Genomic DNA, 24,526 nt, shown 5'->3' on the forward strand with positions numbered 1-24,526 from the left:
TGTATAAAGAAAATAAAAGAAGGAATGTATATAATCTATCTTTAAATAATGATGATTCTATCGTTTACCTTTGTTGCCACAATTTTCTTTCTTCTCTACTAATAATTTCCACACCTTCCCTTTTTATTCTCTTCTTCACCCATCCAAAGCAATCATATAGGCTTCCAGATTCTTGGATTGCACTTTGTTCGTTGCATAATAAAAACTTTATTAATTTGTTGGGTTTGCATCAATATACAATAATACTTTATGCATTAATAATGATTACACATACAAGTACAAATGTTGACATGTCATAATGTAATTAAAAAATTTTAAATTAACGATAATGTAACATCTAATCAAATGATAACATGTCAATACTTATACCTTTATTTGTAACTATTTTTATTTAAAATCACTCAATCTTATTCACATAATTAATTATTATTTGTTATGAAATGATAAAGGGGAAAATGAAAAGAAGGAATCTATTCATATGATAAGAAAAGAGGAAAGTTCAGAATGTATAAAGAAAACAAAAGAAGGTATGTAATTTATCTTTAAATAATGATTATTCTATCTTTTGCCTTTGTTGTCACAATTGCCTGGTTACAAGATCAATCTTCTCTTTTATAAAATAAAAAATGTTTGGTTAAAAAATCTGTCTTTTCTTTAACAAAATAAAAAAAAGCTCGAATATGAGAAGCATGAAAGGCAAAAAATACATGTATACTAGAAGAGATTAAATAATATGATCAAGCAAGGTATATAATTGATTCAATCTTCAATTAAAGAAGAAATGATTCCATTTTGTGCCTACGCTCTCAAGTATATATATGAGCCTGAACCTCCTATAATTAATATCATATATCAAAACCATTGGAACCGTGGTTGAGTGCATAGACACTTACGCATGGAAGCTGAGAGGTTGCAGATGCTACAAAATTTTGCTGCGGAAGGAAACGTGGATGCTTTATTTTCAGTACTTGAAGAGGATCCCTATGTTTTGGAGCGTATTGAACAAATACCATTTGTGACTACTCCCTTACACACAGCTGCAAGCGAGGGAAATATCTATTTCGCCAAGAAAATACTAAACTTAAAGCCTTCATTTGCTGTGAAGCGAGACCATCTTGGGCGTAGCCCCCCGATTTGGCTTTGGAGGGGAAACACCTGAAGGATGAGCTTAGTCCTCTTAATTCGGATTTTGAGGAGAAGTACCAGCAACTTGTAACATGGTTGATAAAGCATGACAGTGAGCTTGTCAGTGTTAAAGCAAAGGGGATGATTACTCCTTTGCACTATGCAGCTCAAGTAGACGACGAATCCAATTTGGCTGATTTTTTGTATGTTTGTCCATCATCAATGGAAGATTTGACTGTTAAAGGTGAAACTGCTGTCCATGTTGCCCTCAAAAAAGGGAGTCTCAAGGCCTTTAAAGTCTTGTTAGGATTTCGTCGATGCTTCGACAAAGAACGGATTCTAAACTGGGAGGACGAAGAAGGAAACAATGCATTGCATACTGCAGTATCTGTAAATCAACCTGAGGTATATATATAAGCATCCTATATGTTTTTAACTTCTGGAAGGCTGGACTAATGAACCATTTTGCCTTTTCATTTTCTTCTCAATCATACAGGCGGTGAAGCTGTTGATCAGAGATATCGACATCAATAGAAAGAACAGTAAAGGTTTGACAGCATTGGACATCTTCTATGATCGCCAAGGTTCGCTAGATACAGCAGTTAAGGACATTCTACTTGCTGCTAAAGTTAAAACAGCACCCATAAGTCTTTGAAAAATAATAGTACAAATTTATTTGGTTTACGAAATTCAGTACTTTCGTTTTGTCACCCAATAGTCTGTCTCCCGACAACCCTTTTGGTATTTTCGTTTTGTCTTGCGGTTCCTGACACTTCCTTTTACAAGAAACATACAACTGTAGGGCATTGTTTTGGTATTTTTCTGTTTGTAAGTGCACTTATAGCATATGGTATCCCATTATTATTTCATCTCCAGAGAAAGGAGCTCAGACGGCTAGGCCGGCGGAGGAATCTACGTCTGGGAAGCTTTTAAAAACTTTAAGATGTGAAGTCAGCATCGTTTGTAATGTTGTACCTGCTTTGAATATTTAATAAAGTTGCGTCTTTTATCAGTAGAATGGGATCTCAGCTAGCTCTATGATATCACCTTCAGACCCAATTTTACATAAAATTGGATCGAAATTAACCTAACATCTCCATTTTCTGAATGGTGATACTCTTGTCATTGCTTGTGATCTACACAGTGGCCAGCAAAACAGTAGTTCTTTGGTGAAGCAATTAAATGTTTACTTGGTATTAGCTCTGAAGGTAACTGAACAAGTTGTTTGCAGATCCAGTGAAGGTCTCTTAGTCAAAGTTATCATAACATTAACATGACCAGATTTTGGGGTTGTTAATATGTCATTATTTCTTGGGAACCTATGCTGATAGGAATGTATTGAAGGATCAATCAGTAAATAGTTGGAAGTTTAGAAGACCGCAGCTATTATGGAAATTGACTAAAGAAACATGGTCAGGGAGGATTTTAGTTAAGGTAATGAAACATAATTTATGGCTTATTAGACAATGCCTTTAATTTGGAACCAATTAAAAAAAGTAGACTTTTAAAGATGTGTACAATCGAACTCAAAATGGATACAGGTTGAATATCGAAAAAAGATTTAACCTTTTAACAAAGCATAAAATCTCATTGTCTCCCTTTCAATTTCTTGTGCAAAGTAGTATTGTGTTTCAACAATTACAAGTAGGTTTGGTAGAAAAACCTCTTATTGTCACTTTTATTTATTCTCTTCCCCTTTATCTTTGTTGCAGTCGATGCCATGCTTTTTTAATTTGGGAAATCTAGTTTTGATCATATGCACTAGATCTTCAATTCCATTTTCAATTGTTTGCAGGTTGACTTATTAAAACATGGCATACCCGACCCATCTTCTTTATCCACTTCCCATTCACAGAGCTCGAATTTGGGTTCTGAAAAGGAAAATAAAGATAAAGCAAGTGAGGTTGAGGAGTATATGGCTACTCCAGTTTTTGTGCATACAAAGTGGGTAATCAAATTCTTAACAGTACTAAAAAATTGCTGCAGTTTTTTCTAAGTAAACCACAAGCCATAAATGAGTGATCATAGTTGGCAAGCAAAAATGATTCATCAAATATCTCAAGGATGTGTTTTGTTTTACTATTCTTAGCTCATAATCTTCACCCTGTCATTCTTCTTACTATTTCCTGATAAAATAAAACCTTTGATTAGAGAATAGAGAAAATTTCTATTGTTTGGATGTTACCTTGTTGTTAGTCTTGCCCTTCAGACAATGGAGATCAAATTAGAAACGATGGAGTAAAAAAAAGTGATAAATTTAGATGAGTAGAAGGAAGAAGATGTGAAGGAAGGAAAGGAAGGCAGAGTGACCTGACCCAGTCAAAATTTAAATCCCAACCCATCTCATTAAATCTAAACACTAACCCAAAACAATCCCCTAACCCTACTCAAGACTGAACCATCAGCCCAGTAACTTATCATTCCAGTCTAAACTATTTAATAATCATCCACCCAAATTCAAACTTAATCAATTATCTCACAACCCCAGTATTTCACCCCTCAACCTAGTTATGTACAAAATTCTAACCAACTCTCACTAAATGAAACCCAACCCAATTTCACAAACACACCCACCCCTAACTTACTTGAACAAACACAACCCAATTGTAACACCTTTAACCTGAGCCAACTGAATTCCTGTAACCTAACCGACTCATCTTATCCATTTTTCTTTATTTCCCAAATTAACTTTACCATAACAACAAAACCGACATCTCCAACCACTCTACCACTGCCAATGCCCTCCAAAACCAATTTCAAATTTTAATTTTCTTTCTTCTCTACTAATAATTTCCACACCTTCCCTTTTTATTCTCTTCTTCACCCATCCAAAACAAGCATATAGACATCCAAATTCTTGGATCACACTTTGTTCGTTGCATAATAAAAGCTTTATTAATTTGTTGGGTTTGCATCAATGTACAATAATACTTTATGCATTAGTAATGATTACACATACAAGTACAAATGTTGACATATCATAATGTAATTAAAATATTTTAAATTAGAGATAAGGTAACATCTAATCAAATGATAACATATCAATACTTATACTTGTGTTTGTAACTATTTTTATTTAAAATCACTCAATCTTATTCACATAATTAATTATTATTTGTTATGAAATGATAAAAAGAGAAAAATAAAAAGAAGAAGGAATCTATATATATGATAAGAAAAGAGGAAAGTTCAAAATGTATAAAGAAAATAAAAGAAGGAAGGTATGTAATTTATCTTTAAATAATGATGATTCTATCTTTTACCTTTGTTGTCACAATTGCTTGGTTACAAGATCTATCTTTTCTTTAAGAAAATAAAAAAAGGCCGAACATGAGAATCATGAAAAGCAAAAAATACATGTATGTTAGAAGAGATTAAAATAAATGACATGATCAAACAAGGTATATAATTGATTCAATCTTCAATTAATGAAGAAATGATTCCATTTTGTGCCTACACTCTCAAGTATATATATGAGCCTGAACCTCCTATAATTAATATCTCCAAGGAAAGGAGCTCAGATGGCTAGCTCTATGATATCACCCTCAAATTATACGATGCTTAGACCTAATTTTACATAAAATTGGATCGAAATTAATCTAACACCTCTAAATAAAATTATGTATAAAATTCTAAAGAATGTTTACAAACTTACATTAGTTTAAATTTGTAGAAACTTGGTATAATATAATATAAAGATTGTTTATATTATATACTTGGGAATTTTAATTTCTTGATGCTGCATACATGAGCTTTGAACTTCATAGCTACTACCAACCTGACCAAAAATAAATCCTCATAATGAAGAGGAGTTGGCTCTCCTTACCTTATTAGAATGGCAATTAGATACCCAACACCATTTTTTACTGATTAATTATTCATATAAACTGACATATAACAAGTGATTAAATGGTATAATTTTTATTGAATCTCCTAGAAATAATTTGTATGAAAAAGACTTGAGATTTTAAATATAAAAGTAAAGATTTAAGTTCTTTCCAATAACATTTTTAAGATTAAACTAAAATTTTATTGTTACCAAAAAAAAATTATTTATTTATTTATTTATTTTGTTATTTCAAAATTATTAAATGACAAATTTTAAAATAAAGATAAGCAAATGTGCTTGTGTCCTTAGGTTGTCATGACGAATTTGCTGTAAATGAGGTCTAAAAATTTTATGGGCTACCATTACAAAAGCTTGCTACCCCTACAACAAATTTAAAGTCGCATTTATAATAATTATAGGGTGAGCTTTTAATAATATTAAAAATTTGGTGCCTAGTGAAATTTCTAGAACTTCCGGCGAGATAATGTAATAAACTAAAATTGTGAAAGGCACTTTAAGGTCATAATCACCCAGGCACTAACTTCTCAAGCCTGCAACAATGGCTGCCTCTGGCTCTTCCAATTCTTCACCTGTTCCTTCGGGCCCAAAATCCTCATGGCGAAGCCGGGTCTGGCCTCTTCAGAACCCGTTTCCGTCAAATTCGGGTGCAGTGGTGCTGAAGACGAAACGACGGTTCATCGATCTCGTCTTCCATCCCTCAATCTCCTCTCCGATTCTTGGGACTTCCACATCGATCGCTTTCTACCTCTAAGTCCTAATTCAGTGCATCGAATTTGGCATTGGATGAATCTTCTTGACCTTTATATACCAACAATCACACATTTGAAACCATACATTTTACCAACTAAATTTGGCACCTTTATCGGCAATTTAATTCTTGTCGCTTAAATTAATCTAAGAATTAATTTAAAAAAAAACAACTAAAAAAACATTAAAAAAATACTTATAAAAACCAACGTAGGTGTATGTTTTCTCCAAACTTATCCATTTCCATGCATCTTGTAGAGATATGACCATTCTACCCTTACAACACGCATGAGAGCATGTGAACACCCTCACACGAATGCAACAAGCAAAATGAGAGGCAAAATTAAAAAATAACATTGGATGTACATGTGAGTGTTATGGATGACCTTCTATATCACTTGGCATGTTAGTTTGATAATAAATTTTAATTTTATTATATAATAAATTTGTTAATACATACAACTTCTTCCATAGTATTACAAAAGTCTTAATGAATAAAAAAATAAAAATATAAAATATAAAATATAAAAAGAATATATAATTATACATATAGTATATGTAAAGATATTTATAGATTAAGGTAATCAATATTATGTGTATTTTTTACTTTAAAATTATTGCATACATTCCTTCAACTTTGAAAAGAAAATACGAAAAAAATAATATTTTATATATTAATAATAAGTATAAGCATGAATATAAATATCGATGTGTTATTATATAATTAAGTGATTTTAAATTAAAAATAAAATATAAATTAATCACGCGATAACACGTAAATATTTATATTTGTTTTTATACCATTATAGGTGTTTATACCCCTTTTTAGGAACTATGTAAAGAAAGTTTTTGTCAGTCATTCTTCTAATGGGGTAGCTAGTATTTCTCCGTCTATCTTTATATACATATATATTTTTTGTTTTTCCCACTTGTAATTTTCTTCTTTTATGCGCAGATGGGGTAATTCATTTAATCCAAATTATTGAGTTATTAAATTAAATAATTAAATCCTAAATGTTTGGAACAACTTAATTGAGTAATTTAATGGTGAATTATATAATCATATAATCATATAATTTAATGGTAAAATAATCAATTTGGTACCTTGAATAAAAAAAAGTCAAAATTCAGTTATTTTAATTAAAAAAATGTAAGTTTGATTTTTGAATAAAAATATTAAAAAATTAATTTATTTAATTAAAAAAACAAAGTTGAATACCTTGGATGAAAAAAAGAAAAAAGTGATAGTTAAAGATGAATATACTATAAAATGAATGCACAACAATCATATTTTAATGTTAAAAAAAACAAGTTTAAGATTTCAAGTAGAGCTTCTTGTTTGGGAAATGTTAATTGCATGTAACGAAGCTAAATTTTCTTTCCTAGATTAATCAAGTTTCGTTTTCAAAATAAAAATCCACTACAACTTTTTTTCAATCCAACCATCAAGAAATTGATAACTCGCTATTTCAGAAAATGAAAACTCAACAAAAATATTATACATCAATTTGTTTAATATAAAAAAAATATTTATTTTCCTATTGACAAAAAGGGACACAGAACATTTTGATTAGTATATATACGAACTCGAATTAAATGACATAAGAAACAATTAATAAATTTAATGACACAAATAGTTGGTTGAAGTGATTTTTTAATAAATAATATGTATTATCTAATAATAATAATAATGACAAAATTCAAACATCATTTAAGCCTGATGTAGTCGACCTAAAACTAGTGATAGTAATTTCGATTTTAATTTAAAATTTTCAATCTATCTTAATTCTAAATGGGAGGAGATTCTTTATAAAAATAGAAAATGAGACAAAAAATATTCTCATAACTAGGGATAGGTATATGAGATATTAATTAAAATAGGCAATCACTTTCCCGTTTAAACCTTTTTCGGTAACAAATTTGACGTTTTACCTTTTTAAGCAAACTGTATTTTTCAATCTGAAAATACCCCTCGTTTAATTTCTCAACCTTACCGTAGCATTTCGTCAATTAATTGTCTACCTTCTGCGAAAAATATTAAGATTAAATTATCTGCCATGAATAAAATTTATAAATTGAAAAACGAATTAATTTTTTATAAAATAATTTATTGTTATATATCCAAAATAATGGATATATTGAGAACGGTAGGTTTTTCTTGAAACGGTGTGTTTTCTTCTCAAATAGGTTGTTTGAATTTGGAAAGGGGTGTGGGAAGGGAATGGATGCATTAAGAGCTACGAAAATTTGAAAAAGGGTGTGAAAATCTTGTAAAGGGGTGCGGATGCAGGTGCGGGAATGAGGGTGCGGGAATTTGGTAAGGGGTGCGAGAATTTGGAAAAGGGTGCGAGAAGAGGTGCTGGTGCGTGAAAGGGTGCGGGAAGAGGTGCTGGTGCGTGAAAGTGTGCGACAAGCATTCCAGGTGTGGTAAGCATTGTGGGTGCGTGAAAGGGTGCGACAATGGCTGAAAAAGTGCGACAATTATCGAAAGGGTGCGTGGAAGGGGTGCGCAGGCAACAGCGAGCGGTGCCCGCACGCAAGCACCAGTGCGTGCGCGGCAAGCATTGCGGCTACGTGGAAGGGTGCGGGGAAATTGCGAAAGGGTGTGGCAATGGCTGAAAGGGTGCGGCAAATTGCGAAAGGGTGCGGGAAAAAAAGAAGTGGTGCGGGAAAATTATAAAAAGGGTGCGGGAGAATTATAATATATATTAATACTTATTATATTATATTATATTAATATATAATATTATATTATATTATAATAATGGGGGTGCGGGTACGGGTGCGCGCACGCACTGGATCGTGCATGCGGGCGCACGCTAACGCCTGCATGCGTGCGGGCGGGTAGGAGCGCGCTGACGCCTATGTGCGTGTGCGTGCATGTGCGCTGGCGCCTCTACACCCCTTACCAAAATCTTGCACCCCGTTCCCGCACCAGCTCGTGCACGCCTGTAAGCAGCACCAGCGAGCGCCCGCCCGTACGCTGCACCAGTGCGCGTGCGCGCACCCGCACCCTTTACCAAAATCCCGCACCCCTTACCGAATTCCTACACCTGCACGCAACGCCAGTACGCACGCACCTGCCTGCACGCACCAGCGTGCATGCACTTGCACCCCTTACCAAATTCCTGCACCCCCATTCCCACACCTGCATCTGTACCCCTTTCCAAATTTTCGCACCTTTTTTCAAATTTTTGCATCTCTTAATGCACCCATTCCCTTCCCGCACCCCTTACCCTTTCAAAAACTGTCGCACCTTCACAGAAGCTGTCATACCATTTCCACAATTTCCGCACTCTTTCAGAAACTACCACACCCTTTCAGCAATTACTGCACCCTTTTAGAAGCTGCCACACCCTTTCCGCAATTCCCACACCCTTTCAGAAACTACCGCACCCTTTCAGCAATTATCGCACCCTTTCAGAAGTTGTCGCACCCTTTCGTAATTACCGTAATTTCCATGCACCCGCCATGGTTGTCGTAGCCTTTCAGCAATTCCTGCACCCTTTCAGAAACTGCCGCACCCTTTCCACACCTTTTCAACAATTCTTGCACCCTTTTTAGAAGTAATTGCACCCTTGCCGCACCCTTTTAGCAATTTTTGTACCCTTTCCGCACCTTTTCAGATACTGCTGCACCCTTTCCGTAATTCTCGCACCCTTCAGAAGCTGTCGCACCCTTTCCACACTTTTTTAGATACTACCGCACCTTTTTCGTAATTCCTGCACCCTTTCAGAATCTACCGTACGCTTTCGCAATTGCCACAATTTTCACGCACCCGCCATGGTTGTCGCACCCTTTCAGCAATTCTCACACCCTTTCAGAAGCTTTCACACCCTTTCATAAGTTGTCGCACCCGTTCCGCAATTGTCGCACTGTCCATGCACGCTTTCAGAAATTCCTGCACCCCTTTCCAGATTCCTACACCCACACCCCTTTCCACAAAGTTTTCGTACCCCTTTCCAGATTTCTGCACCTACACCCCTTTCCACAAAGTTTTCGCACCCCTTTCCAAATTTTTGCACCATTTTCGCACCCTTTCTCAAATTTGCGCACCTCTTAAAGCACTCATTCCCTTCCCAAATTCTCGAATCTCTTCGCGCAACCTATTTGAGAAGAAAACGCACCGTTTCAAGGAAAACATACCGTTTTCGATATATGCATTGTTTTCTATATAAAAGAATAAATTATTTTATAAAAATTAATTGTTTTTCAATTTATAAATTTTATTCATTACAGATAATTTTTAAAAAAGGGTAACATTTTTGATATATCAGAATAAATTATTTTATAAAATATTAATCTATTTTTTAATTTATAAATTTTATTCATTACAGATAATTTAGAGAAAAACGTAATATTTTTTATATATAAAAATCAATTATTTTATAAAATACTAATCTGTTTTTTAATTTATAAATTTTACAGGTAGTTTAATCTTAATGCTTTTCGTGAAAGGAAAGCAATTAATCGGGGAAATGCTATGGTAAAGTGAGAAATTAGGCGAAGGGTATTTTTGGAATGAAAACACGGTTTGCTTAAAAAAGTAAAACTTAATAATTGTTGCCAAAAAAGGTTTAGGCAGGAATGGTGCTGCCTATTTTAATTAATATTCCTATATATATCCCCTCTTGGACCCACCTTATCCTAGCTCTCCCTGTCATCCTCCTCGTCCCTATCTCATTATTTTATTATATTTAATTAAAATACTAATATATTATTTGTGTATTTTGTTGTGCATATTAAGTGATTAAACATAACATAAATATATTAAACATAACATAGTTTTAGTTAATTTTGTTATTTAATATATTTATGTTATGTTTAAAATATACAAAAAGGGGATTTTTTTTATTATGTTATTTAATAATATACAAAAATATATTTTTGTTATTTAATTTTCTTGATGGTATAGAGATAGTGAAAGGATTTTTTCCCACAGGTGGAAGACAGAGAGAAGATTTTTTACGCAATTAGGAGAAGAAGAATCATTATTATCACTGTAACAGAGATGGGGTCATAGATAGAGAATAGGGTATTCGACCTTGTCTCTCCATTCTCATCCTTATTTAAGGCACTTGACAATAGAGGTGGCAATGACCCATTATAATGCGGGTCTTGCAAGTTGGGTCGTTCCAACTTGGATTAGAGGGCTCATGTGCTTTTGTGGGCCACCCACCTAATAGGCCATGTCAAGAAAAAAAAAAAAGGTGTGGGCCTTGCCGCAGGTTGATTTATATGAATATTCAATAGTCAATTTCAACACCAATTATTAACAAATAATTTAAAAATAATGGTATCTCTTTTTATATTTATATTAATTGCTTTTATCCATCTGGTGGAGAAGATTTTGATGAGTTTTATCTGACCAAGCATTTATTTACCGAATTTCTAATCCCATGTGCCTACAAAATAAAATCTGCATTTATTATCATGGGTACCTAAAAACACATAAGTGATTTTAAAGTGTCAAATGCATAAACTTAATATAAACATAATATAATATCATTAATGATGTCCAATAATGTTCATCCTTTCAATATATTCGTTAAATGTTTTGGGAGGTAATACTTTTGTTAAATGATCTACAATCATAAAATTAGAGCTAATGTATTTAATTGATACTCTTTGGTTATGAACTTGTTCATCAATGACAAAGTATTTTTTTTTCAAATGCTTATGACTTTTATAATATTTGTTGTTTTTAGAGAAGAAAACTGTGACAATGTTAAGTTTTCAGCGACTCAGTAATACTATTGACAACCTAAGTTATGAAACAAAGTTCTTCAACCATAATCCGAATAGTGGGAAACAACAATTGTTGAAGTTTTGGGTAAAACAACTGCACCTTGACTTTTTGAATGTAAAATCATATATTTTTTCACTCCTACCAATGTTACCATTTTCAATGAATCTAACATTTCTAAATTCAACTATTCTTGTGTCAACGCATCTAACATAGTTTGAATTTGAGAATTCAATCACTTCAAATTGATTGAGCCTTTTATAAGTCAGTATATGATCTTTAGTTTCTTTGAAGTATCTTATAACTTTTTTTACAACTTTCCAATGATCCATACTTAGATTACTTTGGTACCTACCTAGCATTTTGGTAGCAAAACTAATGTCTAATCTGGTGTAAGTTTTATCATATATTAAAACTCCTAACAATTGATGCATAAAATTTTTTTTTTTAATTTTCTCTCTTTCAAATTCATTTTTCAGACATTGCATAAGGTCAAATTTATCCACTTTTTGAATTCAAACTAACTCTTTTGAGCATATATCCATCTTAAATCTCTCTAAAATTTTATTAATATAGGTATTTTTTTGTAGACAACCTTAACAATCTTTATGATTTATCATTATTTTTATTCTAATCACATAAGTTGCATCTTCCATATTTTACATTTCAAAATTTGCAAAGAGATATTTCTTGGTTTATGCAATAAACAAAAGTTGTTTATAGCAAGTAATATGTCAGCAACATATAAAACTTTAAAAATAAACTTGCTCCCACTAACCTTCATATAATAAGGTCCGATCAACAACATTTTCTTAACAAAAAAAGGCAAAGGACTATTTCTCACCCAAGTTTTAGGTTAATCTTAAAAAACATATTTGTAGCAATTGAAAAACTCAAACAACTATCTATGACCTAAGTATTGTCAAATTTTTTAGTTAGAGACAAAGGTAAAATAATCGTTTTACTATTAATATTAAAAAAACATAAAATTTATTATATTTTCTCCCTAAGTTTTAAAAACTAACGATTTCATCCATGTTTAAAGTTTTCAAACTTTGAAAAGTAGCATTCCTCCTCCCCCCCCCCCCCCCAAACCTTTTCAAATTTTAATACATAATCATAATTATAAAGCGTGCAAAAAAGTGATGTAATAAAAATTAGCTACTTTATTAATAAAACTTGTAAGATAGTAATTATATGAAAATCTTTGTTATAAAATAACTATATAACTCTTGGGTAAATCAATATGTCACAAAATAATGATAATAATAATAAAGATAAATATATGTCTACCAATACTAGAATGACATAAACGCCCTTTTCTCCTCATGCAGCTGCTCACTAGATCGTTAGATCCTTGTCTACCCCGCTACTCACCTCTACTTGTAAACACATTAATGTGTGAGTAAAACTCAGTAAGTGGAGACCTTTCAGCATCCATGGCTATTAAATTATCTGGTGGTAAAACTCGCGTTCTGTTTGTAAGCGAACTATTGTCACATCATAACACATCGGTGCCCTGACATGGGTCATCCATGAAAATTATAAAGACCCAAACTGGAATTGACATATTTGATGCCCTAGTGAAAACTACTATAATGTCTTGCGTATATGTCAAACAACCTATTAGGCTATCTAATTGGGACACCCTGATCATATGAGAAAATCTCTGATAACAGTTTATTCTTTTACCACATAAGCTGATCGAAACTATTGACTAACTATCTGAAGATGACCCTTACCTCAATTATATACATGATGCATCTCACTGATCATGTGAATAATATCTAAATGTTACATCCTTACCATACACAGTTGAACTAAATTGGGTGGCTGTGTCTTAACATCAAATGCATGATGCATTTCATAGGTATTCAACCCTATTGCTCTTACAAATATCATCACTTATGTACATAGTTGGTGACTATCTAGTTGTATGACACTAGCCTTAAGGTTACTAATTTTTTTACTCAAATTCGACTTACTCTGAGTATATGTCATCACCCATACAATTGTGCACCTTATCTCTATCTTTCTTGAATTCTTTATTCTCTATTAGCTCAATATTCTTCTTAGGTACATTGTCGTGTGCATCTCAACCCATGACCGTGTGCCTCTTGAACCATATGCACGGGCGTGTGACACTCAACACACGTTCATGTATAGAGTAGATGCACATGGAAAGTTGACCTGGACACATTCCTATGTACTTGGATCCACATGTATGAGCTACGTGTCCTATAACATAACTCGTCTACTTTTGGAAAGCCATACATTCCCATACCACACGATCGTACATTTCTCCCTTTAAAACAAGTGCAAGATCTTTAGACTTTCAAAATTTTTGGAATAACACATGAACATGTATGGAACCATACACGACCATGTGTCGTTATCTAGAAATCGTATTCTAGGATTTCTACACTTTTTCGATCACAAAACCAACAAGACTACTTTTTCTAAGGCATACATAAAAGTCTTTACACACCCTAAACATGATATTCATATGATTTATTTAATCAAGTGCACATACATGGCTCTAAAGCATTAATCGAGCCAAAACATATAACATTCATACAATCAAGAGATTAAACATGCATATAACTCTTCATATTCATATATAACATCAATTTCATCAACTAGATCATCACCAGTATATTTAAACATTTTTAGATCATGTATATGATAGAAAATTCCAAGGATTACATGATCAAATAAAGGAAGTTGATCATTTACTTGGATTCCAATGACAAAGCCTCCCTTGCATAGCTACAATGATTTCGGTGATCGACTATGACTTCTTAGGCAACCATAGATTCCTCTGTCACACTTTCTCACTTTTTGAGCAATTGGAAAGCAAAAGAATGTAAGAGAATTAGGGTTGATCGCGTTTTTATTTTATCTCCAAGACACAACACATGGGCGAGTATGGACCATACACGACTGTGTGCCTAGTTACACAATTAAAACAATTTCATGTTTCGCCACGATCACAATCTAGCCCAAAGTTTGACTTTTTGTTGACTCTACACGATTGTGTATATCTCCATACATGGGCGTGTACTATTGGAATTTAAAAATCACCAAATTTAAAACTAAAAAAAAGAATAAAATGCCTTTGGGCTTACCTATGGCTGTTACACTAGGGGTTCTATCTTTTTCAAACTGTTGTCCTCTTTAGAACTTTCAAAAATGATAGTTTCAACCCCACTCTTGAACTTTAACTTTTGACATCCCTTCTAGTATCCTTTTTAGCCTCCTATTTCGTCTGAGTCAATGGGAAAAGGTGGTATGACAAAAAAATGTTTCTTCATTGCATTGTGTGATGAAGAGGTATCATGCGATAAAGAGAGTCTTTTCATTACACCATTATGAGATAAAAAGAGTCTCTTTGTCATACCACCGTGAGACGAAGAGACATCTCTTCATCATACTAGTTTTACCATTGGCTCAAGCAAAGGAGAATGCCAGAGAGGACACCGGAAGAATGTCAAAAAGTGAAGTTTAAGAATGAGGGCAAAATTGCTATTTTTAACAGTTTTGGGAGGGTGATTGAGTTTAAAAAATATAGAAACCCTAGGATTGGGGGGGAAGATGTTAATTTTCAAAGTTTGAAAACTTTAGGTAAGGGTGAAATTGTTAATTTTTAAAACCTTGGGAAAAAATATAATGAATTTTATGTCTTTTTAATATTAATTATAAAATGAAGATTTTATCTTTACTTCTAATAGAAAAATTTAACAACAGTTAGGTCATGGGTGGGTGTTTGAGTTATTTAATTGTTGCAAGTGTGATTTTGAGATTAAGCTAAAATTTGGGTGGGAAATAGTCTTTTGCCTTAAAAAAAAAATTGATAGTATCATTAAACTTAAAATACCATTGTAGGGAGATTTTTTTAAATTGATATATTGATTTCTTTAATTTATACATTATGTGATCCTAATATTTTAGAAATCTTTTCTAGCTTCATGATGACTTAGGAGGTAAACATAATAAGTTCTTTGATTCTTTAAACTTGTCTCCTTTTAAACAAGCATATTTGTCAATTCATTAATATTCCACTTATCCTTTATAGCGTTGTAATTAATTTGAAATGACCCAAATTGTTCGGTAGGAAAGGAATTAAGTATAAATTGTAGTAAGAAGTATACGTCCACATTCATTCGAAGGTCTTTAATTTTGTTGCTAATTTTGTTATCTCAAGAACTTGCTCATGCATGGTATGTGAATATCATATTTCATGGTGGTCAAAATACTCATTAATATACCAGCAAATGACTTACTAGCAGTTTTGAAAATGCTTTCACCTTTATTAGCTTGACATCTTGGCTATTAAGGTAGTAGTTCATTTTATGGATTTTTGTTAAACCATTAGAGTTCTCAAGATTCATGACTTTACCTATACCATATGATTTGCTTAACCTATAACTATTTGTATCTGACAAACAATCATTCATCATTTGTTCACGAGGAACGAGAGTTAATGGTATGATGAATGGTTGTCCATCATTCTTCAATGAACATCCATTTCCTCATTCTTCTAGTCATCCTTAAGCCCTAAGGGTAATTTGGTCTTTTTATCTTATGCATGATTGTTCATATTTGATGAATAATCGTTTGAGAGGTCTTTTCTGACATTGATGAATGATGAGCAGCACGCATGCATGTTTGTCAAAACTTGATATAAAAAATTAAGTCATGAATAAGTGTTTGCTATCATACAAATGGTCGTTTATGAGGTGTAAAAACACCAGGCTAGGCATGAGACAGTCGTTCATCTTAAACAAATAGTCATCCATGACATTTGGAAGCCTAAAAATACGTTATTTTGAATTGTAATGTCATCTAACCTACTCCCAAACAGTCATACATGTATTCCAATATTATTTTAACACTTAAAACTTTGCCACAACATAAACAACACATAAACATAATTGGTACATATAGCAAAGTTTCCTAAATCATGGAATTCTTTATAAACAACTCAATCAAAGTATAGGTAACATAGTCGACATATCATAATCATTTTCCATCAATCTATAAATTTAATAACTATAAAAACCAACCAATGCATATCTAATTATGCTTTGTAGTGCTACATCAAAGAATTAACCGCACATACACTCATGTATTCAATGCAAGAAAATAATCCTACATCATATTCAATAAACATGGCAATAAATCCATCCACACACATTATACATCTCAAAATTCTTATCTAGACACTAATTAACAACTTGCTTTTTCACTAAATTTTGAGAATCGAATGAGCTAGAATTAAACACCTAAGATGACGATATAATTAATTCCAGATTGAGGATTATGACAAGACACACTCTCAAACTTTCCCAGTTCTTGAAGTTGAACATAAATTATCAGAATATGCTTTTTTGCCTTCTTGTTAAATTGACAATGTTGTCCAAGATTAACAAACCACCATTTGACAAACCTCTTGTTAGCTTTGCTTTCATCCTTCAAAAACTTTTAGGACAAGCCATCGATGCATGTTACTGATGTATGGATTTTCATACATAAAAAATTAGTATGTACTGTGCTTTTAGCCTGAAACATGAAGAGTAAAAAGTCAATAATATACATATATGATATCGTAAATTTAGAGATTTTAAGGAAAAATAAAAGTACAAACTTTTATTCTCCTTCAAACTAACAATTTCAACTAATAGATATATGATAAAGCATTGAAGATTCAACTAACAAAGTGTGATAGAAAAAGAATTTGGATGTGCACATGTTTGTTTTGGATTGGTAGAGAAGAAAATGATAGGGGAAGGTATGGAAATAATTGCAGAAAAGAATGAAAATTAGAATTTGACATTTGGTTTTGAAGGGCATTGACCTTTCAAATTGCTAGAGAATTTGAGTTCTTAGGTTGTATTTTTTGTTGTTTCTTTTTCTCTGTACTCTAAAAGCTCTATCAAAGTTTCCAAGTAGAATTAGAGTTGTAATTGTTGTTAATGATTCTAGTTAGTGAAAAGCACTTTAAGTTGGTGTTAGAGCCGATAATATTGTGGTATGGTTTCAATTAGAATGGAAAGTAGAAAGGAAAGCTCACAATCCAAATCTAAAAGGTCACTTCTCTATTGTTACTCAAAACCGATTGTCAATGCATCAAGAGAACAAATTGTTGGTTGAAATTTTGTTGCACAATTATCATAATACAAGATCGACAACAATTGAGATGAATCCACAATGCGATCAAGACTCATGACAATTTCCTCTATATTTTGGTGACATATTCAACTTGATGGAAAGTCCAAGATGTTGAATCAATAGATTTAAGTGAAAATTGACTATCAAAATTGGTTACCTTGTTGTTAGTCTTGCCCCTCAGATGATGGAGATGAAATTAGAAACGATGGAGGAAAAAAAGGTGATGGAATTAGATGAAAAGGAGGAAGAAGATGTGAAGGGAGGAAAGGAAGGCGTAGTGACATAACCTAGTCCAAATTTAATTCCCAACCCATCTCAATTAAATCCAAACACTAACCCAAAACAACCCCTTAACCCTACTCAAGACTAGACCATTAGCCCAGTAACTTATCATTCTAACCTAAACTATTCAATAACCATCCACCCAAATTCAAAATTAAATAATTATCTCACAACCTCAATATTTCACCTCCTCAATCTAACTACGCACAAAATTCTAGCCAACTATCACTAAATGAAACCCAACCTAATTACACAAACACACCCATCCCTAACTCACTTGAACAAACACAACCCAATTGTTACACCTTTAACCTGAGCCAACTGAATTCTTGTAACCTAACCAACTCATCTTATCCATTTCTCTTTATTTCCCAATTTAACTTTACCATAACAACAAAACCGACATCTCTAACCACTTTGCCACTGCCAATGCCCTCCCAAACTAAATTTCAAATTTTAATGTTCTTTCTTCTTTACCAATAATTTCCACACCTTCCCATTTTATTCTCTTCTCCATGAATCCAAAACAAGCATATGGACATCCAGATTCTTGGATCACACTTTGATTGTTGCATAATGAAAGCTCTATTAATTTGTTGGGTTTGCATTAATATACAATAACACTTTATGCACTAACATTGATTATACATACAAGTATAAATGTTGATATGTCATAATGCAATTAAAAGATTTTTAAATTAGAGATAACGTAACATCTACTCAAATGATAACATATCAATACTTATACCTGTGTTTGTAACCATTATTTTTTAAAATCATTCAATCTTATTCACATAATTAATTATTATTTGTTATGAAATGATAGAAGGGGAAAAATGAAAAGAAGAAGGAATCTCTATATATGATAAGAAAAGAGGAAACTTCAGAATGTATAAAGAAAATAAAAGAAAGTATATAATTTATCTTTAAATAAAAATGATTCTATCCTTTGCATTTGTTGCCACAATTACTTGGTTACAAGATCAATCTTTTCTTTTACAAAATAAAAAATGTTTGGTTGCAAGATTAGTCTTTTCTTTAACAAAATAAAAAAAGCACAAACATGAGAAACATGAAAAGCAAAGAATACATGTATGTTAGAAGAGATTAAAATGAATGACATGATCAAGCAAGGTATATAGTTGATTCAATCTTCAAATTATAAAGAAATGATTCCATTTTGTGCCTATGCTCTCAAGTATATATATGAGCCTGAACCTTTTATCATTAATATCATATATCAAAACCATTGGAACGGTAGTTGAGTGCATAGCTACTTACGCATGGAAGCTGAGAGGTTGCAGATGCTACAAAATTTTGCTGCGGAAGGAAACGTGGATGCTTTATTTTCAGTACTTGAAGAGGATCCCCATGTTTTCATTTCTTTCTCAATCTACACTATCTTACGTAAGATTTTGACTAATTCTCCTGTCTAAAGTCAGGAACTTGTAATCAAGTCATAGCATGAAATATTCCTGCAATGAAATTAACTGTAACGATCCAATTCACTGCGGGTCAGTAAAGATAATATCAATGTCATAAAGGAAAATTGTGAGTGAAACGAAATCAAATTAAAATGAAGATAAATGATAATAGATACAAAGAATATGATAACTGTATATATAAAATATTTTAAAGAAAAAGATTTTTCTTAGAATTCAATGACAAAGGTATGGTTTAGAAAGATCTTGATAATAAAAATATACATTATATATAGCAACGCAATGGATTTAGAAAGCTCAGAGTTGAAGCAATAGTCTGGTTCCATAAATAATGAAAATTTTCGTTCCTTTTCATATTTTCTTAAAATAAAAAGTAAGAGTTTGGGGAAAAGAATAGAAGAGAGAGAAAGAAGTAGAGTGATTTTGAAGTATATTACTCATTCAGTGAATAATGTTGCCATTTCAACATCAGGAAATTTATTTTACTATATTTCTTCTTTCATGTCCATGCATTTATCTTCTTATGTTTAACCTTGATTAGATGGGGCCATAAATTTATAGGAACCATATTATTCGCTTTCTATGTATTTTACTCCTAAACACCAGGTGTGAGCACTTGTCGTTGTTAATGAATGAATGGGATGAACTGCATTTTCCTATTTTATTTAACTGAGTTCATAAAATCCAGATTGAATGTTGAATATTGAAGCTGTGTAAACTGCAGTTTCCATTTCTTTCTACCAATTTATAATAGGAGAGATTGCAGCTTGAGCAGGTACGCTACACATTCACAGAGCTCGAATTTGGGTTCTGAAAAGGAGAATAAAGATAAAGCAAATGAGGTTGAGGAGTATATGGCTACTCCAGTTTTTGTGCATACAAAGTGGGTAATCAAATTCTTAACAGTACTAAAAAATTGCTGCAGTTTTTTCTAAGTAAACCACAAGCCATAAATGAGTGATCATAGTTGGCAAGCAAAAATGATTCATCAAATATCTCAAGGATGTGTTTTGTTTTACTATTCTTAGCTCATAATTTTCACCCTGTCATTCTTCTTACTATTTCCTGATAAAATAAAACCTTAATAAATTGGGTTTGATTAGAGAATAGAATCTATTGTTTGGATGTTAATCAAGTCATCCTTGGTGGTTTTCTCATTACTTTAAGGTCATTAAGGTGTATAATGCCTTAGGAGACTACTGTTGGGATGATATTGCGATATTTATTCAGTCTGTCAGCATCCAGAAATACAATTGTCACAATATCTGTAAATCAGTTAATTTATAATCTGGTTGTACTATACAAATTTTTGTTCAATGATAGTCCAGCTTTGAATCATCAAAACATGGAGTGTAGTAGGCACCATTATGCATAGAGAAGGTTTTAGCTAAATACAAGCAACTCATTCAATTCTGTGTTTCTTCTGTTCTTAGACTCCAAGATCAAGATCTTACTCCACATACTTTGGAGCAACTGAGGAAGGCACTTGGACAATATTTCAGCACCTCTTCATTTGTTAGAAATGGGTGTGGAAACGCAGCCATTGAACCTGTAAATCCAAGTACTCAATGCAGAGTTTCAGATTCAACAGTACCATAATTATTTCTGATCCCGCCTAAGAACAAAGATGATTCTCCCTGTGCTCTATCTGAAAGTTACATCTCCTCACTATGGAAATTGAGGAATCAGGTCTTTTTCTTTCTTTTTCACCCTCTCCATTGACACAAAAAAATAAATAAATAAATAAATGAAAATGATCATGCTCACAAGGTTGACATACAGTGATAAGTTTCACCATCAGTTGTTTTCATGATATTGGCATGCTTACAACTGTGATGCTTTGTGAGGCTGCAAGATTTGGTTTCTTTTGTAAATAAGAACTGAACTAGTTTTCTTTACTTCAGGTTCTATCTATGAACTGCCCTTCTTTTGCAAGGACCATTTCTGAGCGTGAGTGGTTGAAAAATTCTGCCAAGATAGGGAACTTGTAAAAAGCTCTCCTATCATCTCAGATTATTGTAAAATGCTTCAAAGTTCTGGTATGTTTAGGAAGTAGTCAGCTCAAAATCCTTGTTTGCCATTTTGCTATTTTCTTGTATGCTTTATTAATGATAATTTTGAAGTATCAATTCCCTGATTAGGATTTGTGTCAGCTAGAGCCCTTGATTTTAAGTAACTTGCACCTTAGAATTTGATTTTTTCGTCGATATTTTAATATTTGTCTCTTTATATATACCCTAGTTAACACGAATAATTCGCATTTACTTTGCGTTCTTGTTCAATTTACATATTAAATATCACGTATCATATTTTTGAACTTAAAACCTATTAAACGATCGTTTAATGTGTGTTTCCTTTTCTTATTTTTAAAGAAATTTAAAAAGACGTTGTGATATTTAGATCTAAAGTACAAAAATATTCTTTTAATTTTTAATTAATTATCATAATGCCAACAATAAAATTGATTTTTTTTTTCAAATCCCTAACTCTAACTTCTCTATTCATTGTATTAGGTTCACATTCATAACCGAAAAAAAAATTCACATATTATTTTTACACCAGATCGGTGCATTTTTGTCGGGTTTAACTCTTCGTCTTCGTTTTTCTTTGAAAAACTTTCATTTTCTTATTTTTAACTTAGCCATGTTTGTGTGCACTCGCTTGGGTTATTTTCATTCCTGTGTGCACACGTATGGATTTGTCTCATTTTTGTAGATCTCTTTATGGCTATGTCATTAAAGTTAGAAATATGTGTGACTTGTTTTTGGTGCTTGCTTTGATTTTGGCAATAAAACCAATTTTTTTTTCAAACCCCTAACTTGAAACTCTTCATTCATTGCATCAACATTCATTTAAAAACATAAAAAACAAAATTTCACATTTTTTTTAACACTAGATCAATGCATTTTTTGTTAAGTTCAACTCTTTATCTTTGTTATTCTCTGGAAAGCGTTCATTATCATTTCTTTTTATTGTTTGTAACTTTGTCATGTTTGTGTGCACTTGATTAGGTTTGTTTCATTCCTATGTGCACCCATTTGAGTTTGTTTCATTTTGTAGATCTCTTTATAGATTTGTCGTCAAAGTTGGATATATGTGTGACTTGTTTTTGGTGTCTACTTAGATTTCAGTTTGACCTAGTTACAACTTACATAATTTTGTCTATTTTATGTGTTTGTAATTTGAATAGAGTTTTTATTAAGAGTTTTGATACTATAATTTGAATTTGAATTATGTATCATGATATATTAGATTTAATAATCGATCAAATACTTTATATTTGAATTAGTACATTAATTTTAACTAGAAAATCTATGAAAAGTATTAAAATTATTATTGATATTGTCGTATTTTAAAAATATATTATTGACGATGTGTCATATTAAATTTGCATATACATATTTCGTACTTGAATTTGCATATACTATTTGTGGCATCATACCTTTATAATTCTTATATCATTTTCTTTTTAATTATGCATTTACTATAGGTTTATATTAATGATTGTGAATTTATCAAACTTCTATAATACACTATATATATTGTATGATACAATATAATATGATATATGTAAAAAATAATAAATATTCGTGCCTTTTAAAATTGGTAACACAACAATGCTTTGCCTTTTAAAAGTTTAGCCTCCAATCTAAACCCCCACTGTTATTTGTGCTTTGCTTTCGTTCTTTCAAACAATTACTACCCTAAAAACATATATTTTTTTTTGGAGTAAGAACAAATATTTTAGCTTTAGCTAAATGAAAGAAACTCTCAATATTTAGAGGGGCAATGCGAGGAGGCTCTACATAGGATTATATCTATGCAAGATACATTAAGTAATTACTTTTTTTTTTTGGCATTTTCTGGCTTCAACTTGACCCTAAATAAAAATCTTCTAAACCAATAAAACTAAAGTAGAATGTCTCAGAATGGTCAGACAAAATGAAAAGATGAATAGGCAGAATGCTATTAAAACCAAAGAAAGCTACTGCTGTTGGATAAACAACAGAGTATAAGAATACTATTAGTGACAGACAATCCAGTTGACAAAGTATTCTCTAATAGTCAACATACATGAACACAATAAAAGCTTTCATTATTCCAAAGAAGAACAACATTGCCTCAGAACAAAAGTATTTGAAGGTTTACAAGCATGTATATCTAAATTTCTGTAATAAAGAAAAAAATACACAGTGGGAGTTATAAATACAAGCAGCATGAGGCCATGTACCTACACAACTACATGCACAAAGCAGCACATTTAGCTACAGAATCACTAAGTTCAGAATGGCATAACTTCTCCACAAAAATACTAATCAGACACCATACTGATAATTCAGTTTTGAGCACATTGGTTTCCTGTTATCATTTACAAAACAATAGTCCTATTTCTAATGCAACAACTCAAACAAAATCCGGAAACATTTGAAGACAGCTCTTTTTCTGAATCATGCTAAGTGATATTTTTTCCCCACTTGGCTTGCAAAGTCAGGTGTGAAAATTTAGAACCATCAAGTACCAACAATTACACATTTGAAACCATACATTTTACCAACTAAATTTGGCACCTTTATCGTCAGTTTAATTTTTGTCCCTTAAATTAATCTAAGAATTAATTTAAAAAAAAAAAACTGAAAAAACATTAAAAAAAATACTTATAAAAACCAACATAGGTGTATGTTTTCTCCAAACTTATCCATTTTCAAGCACCTTGTAACAAATGACCATTCTACCCTTACAACACACATAAGAGCATGTGAACACCCTCACACGAATGCAACAAGCAAAATGAGAGGCAAAATTAAAAAATAACCTTGGATGTACATGTGAGTGTTATGGATGTCCTTCTATTTCACTTGGCATGTTAGTTTGATAATAAATTTTAATTAATTGATGAATCAAGCAAGATAATATTAGTAATAAAAAAAATATTACTAGAGTAATATATACTAAATCCCCCATTTATATTACACTTACGTCATGTTTATAATGTAATTAAATTTGGGGTTGATTTTATTTTAGCTTATTATATAAAATTAAAATAATAATTCATCTATTTATTTTAGTAATAATATTATTATATAAAAAATTAGTTAATACATACAACTTCTTCCATAGTATTACAAAAGTCTTAATGAATAAAAAAATAACAATAAAAAATAT

At 31.9% G+C, this 24,526-nt stretch overlaps 1 protein-coding gene and 1 pseudogene across 1 annotated transcript; both read left to right on the plus strand.

Moving 5' to 3' along the window:
• Positions 1 to 788: 788 nt before the first annotated feature.
• Positions 789 to 2,140, plus strand: LOC123204891 (ankyrin repeat-containing protein BDA1-like). The gene is made up of 2 exons (XM_044621700.1): positions 789 to 1,530; positions 1,622 to 2,140. The coding sequence occupies exons 1-2, from the start codon at positions 1,267 to 1,269 to the stop codon at positions 1,778 to 1,780; spliced, it is 423 nt and encodes a 140-aa protein (XP_044477635.1). The 5' UTR covers positions 789 to 1,266; the 3' UTR covers positions 1,781 to 2,140.
• Positions 2,141 to 2,397: 257 nt separating this feature from the next.
• LOC123208512 lies at positions 2,398 to 21,558 on the plus strand (annotated as a pseudogene).
• Positions 21,559 to 24,526: the final 2,968 nt, after the last annotated feature.

Source organism: Mangifera indica, chromosome 2 (genome assembly GCF_011075055.1).
Source record: "Mangifera indica cultivar Alphonso chromosome 2, CATAS_Mindica_2.1, whole genome shotgun sequence".
In the NCBI taxonomy this organism is placed as follows: domain Eukaryota; kingdom Viridiplantae; phylum Streptophyta; class Magnoliopsida; order Sapindales; family Anacardiaceae; genus Mangifera; species Mangifera indica.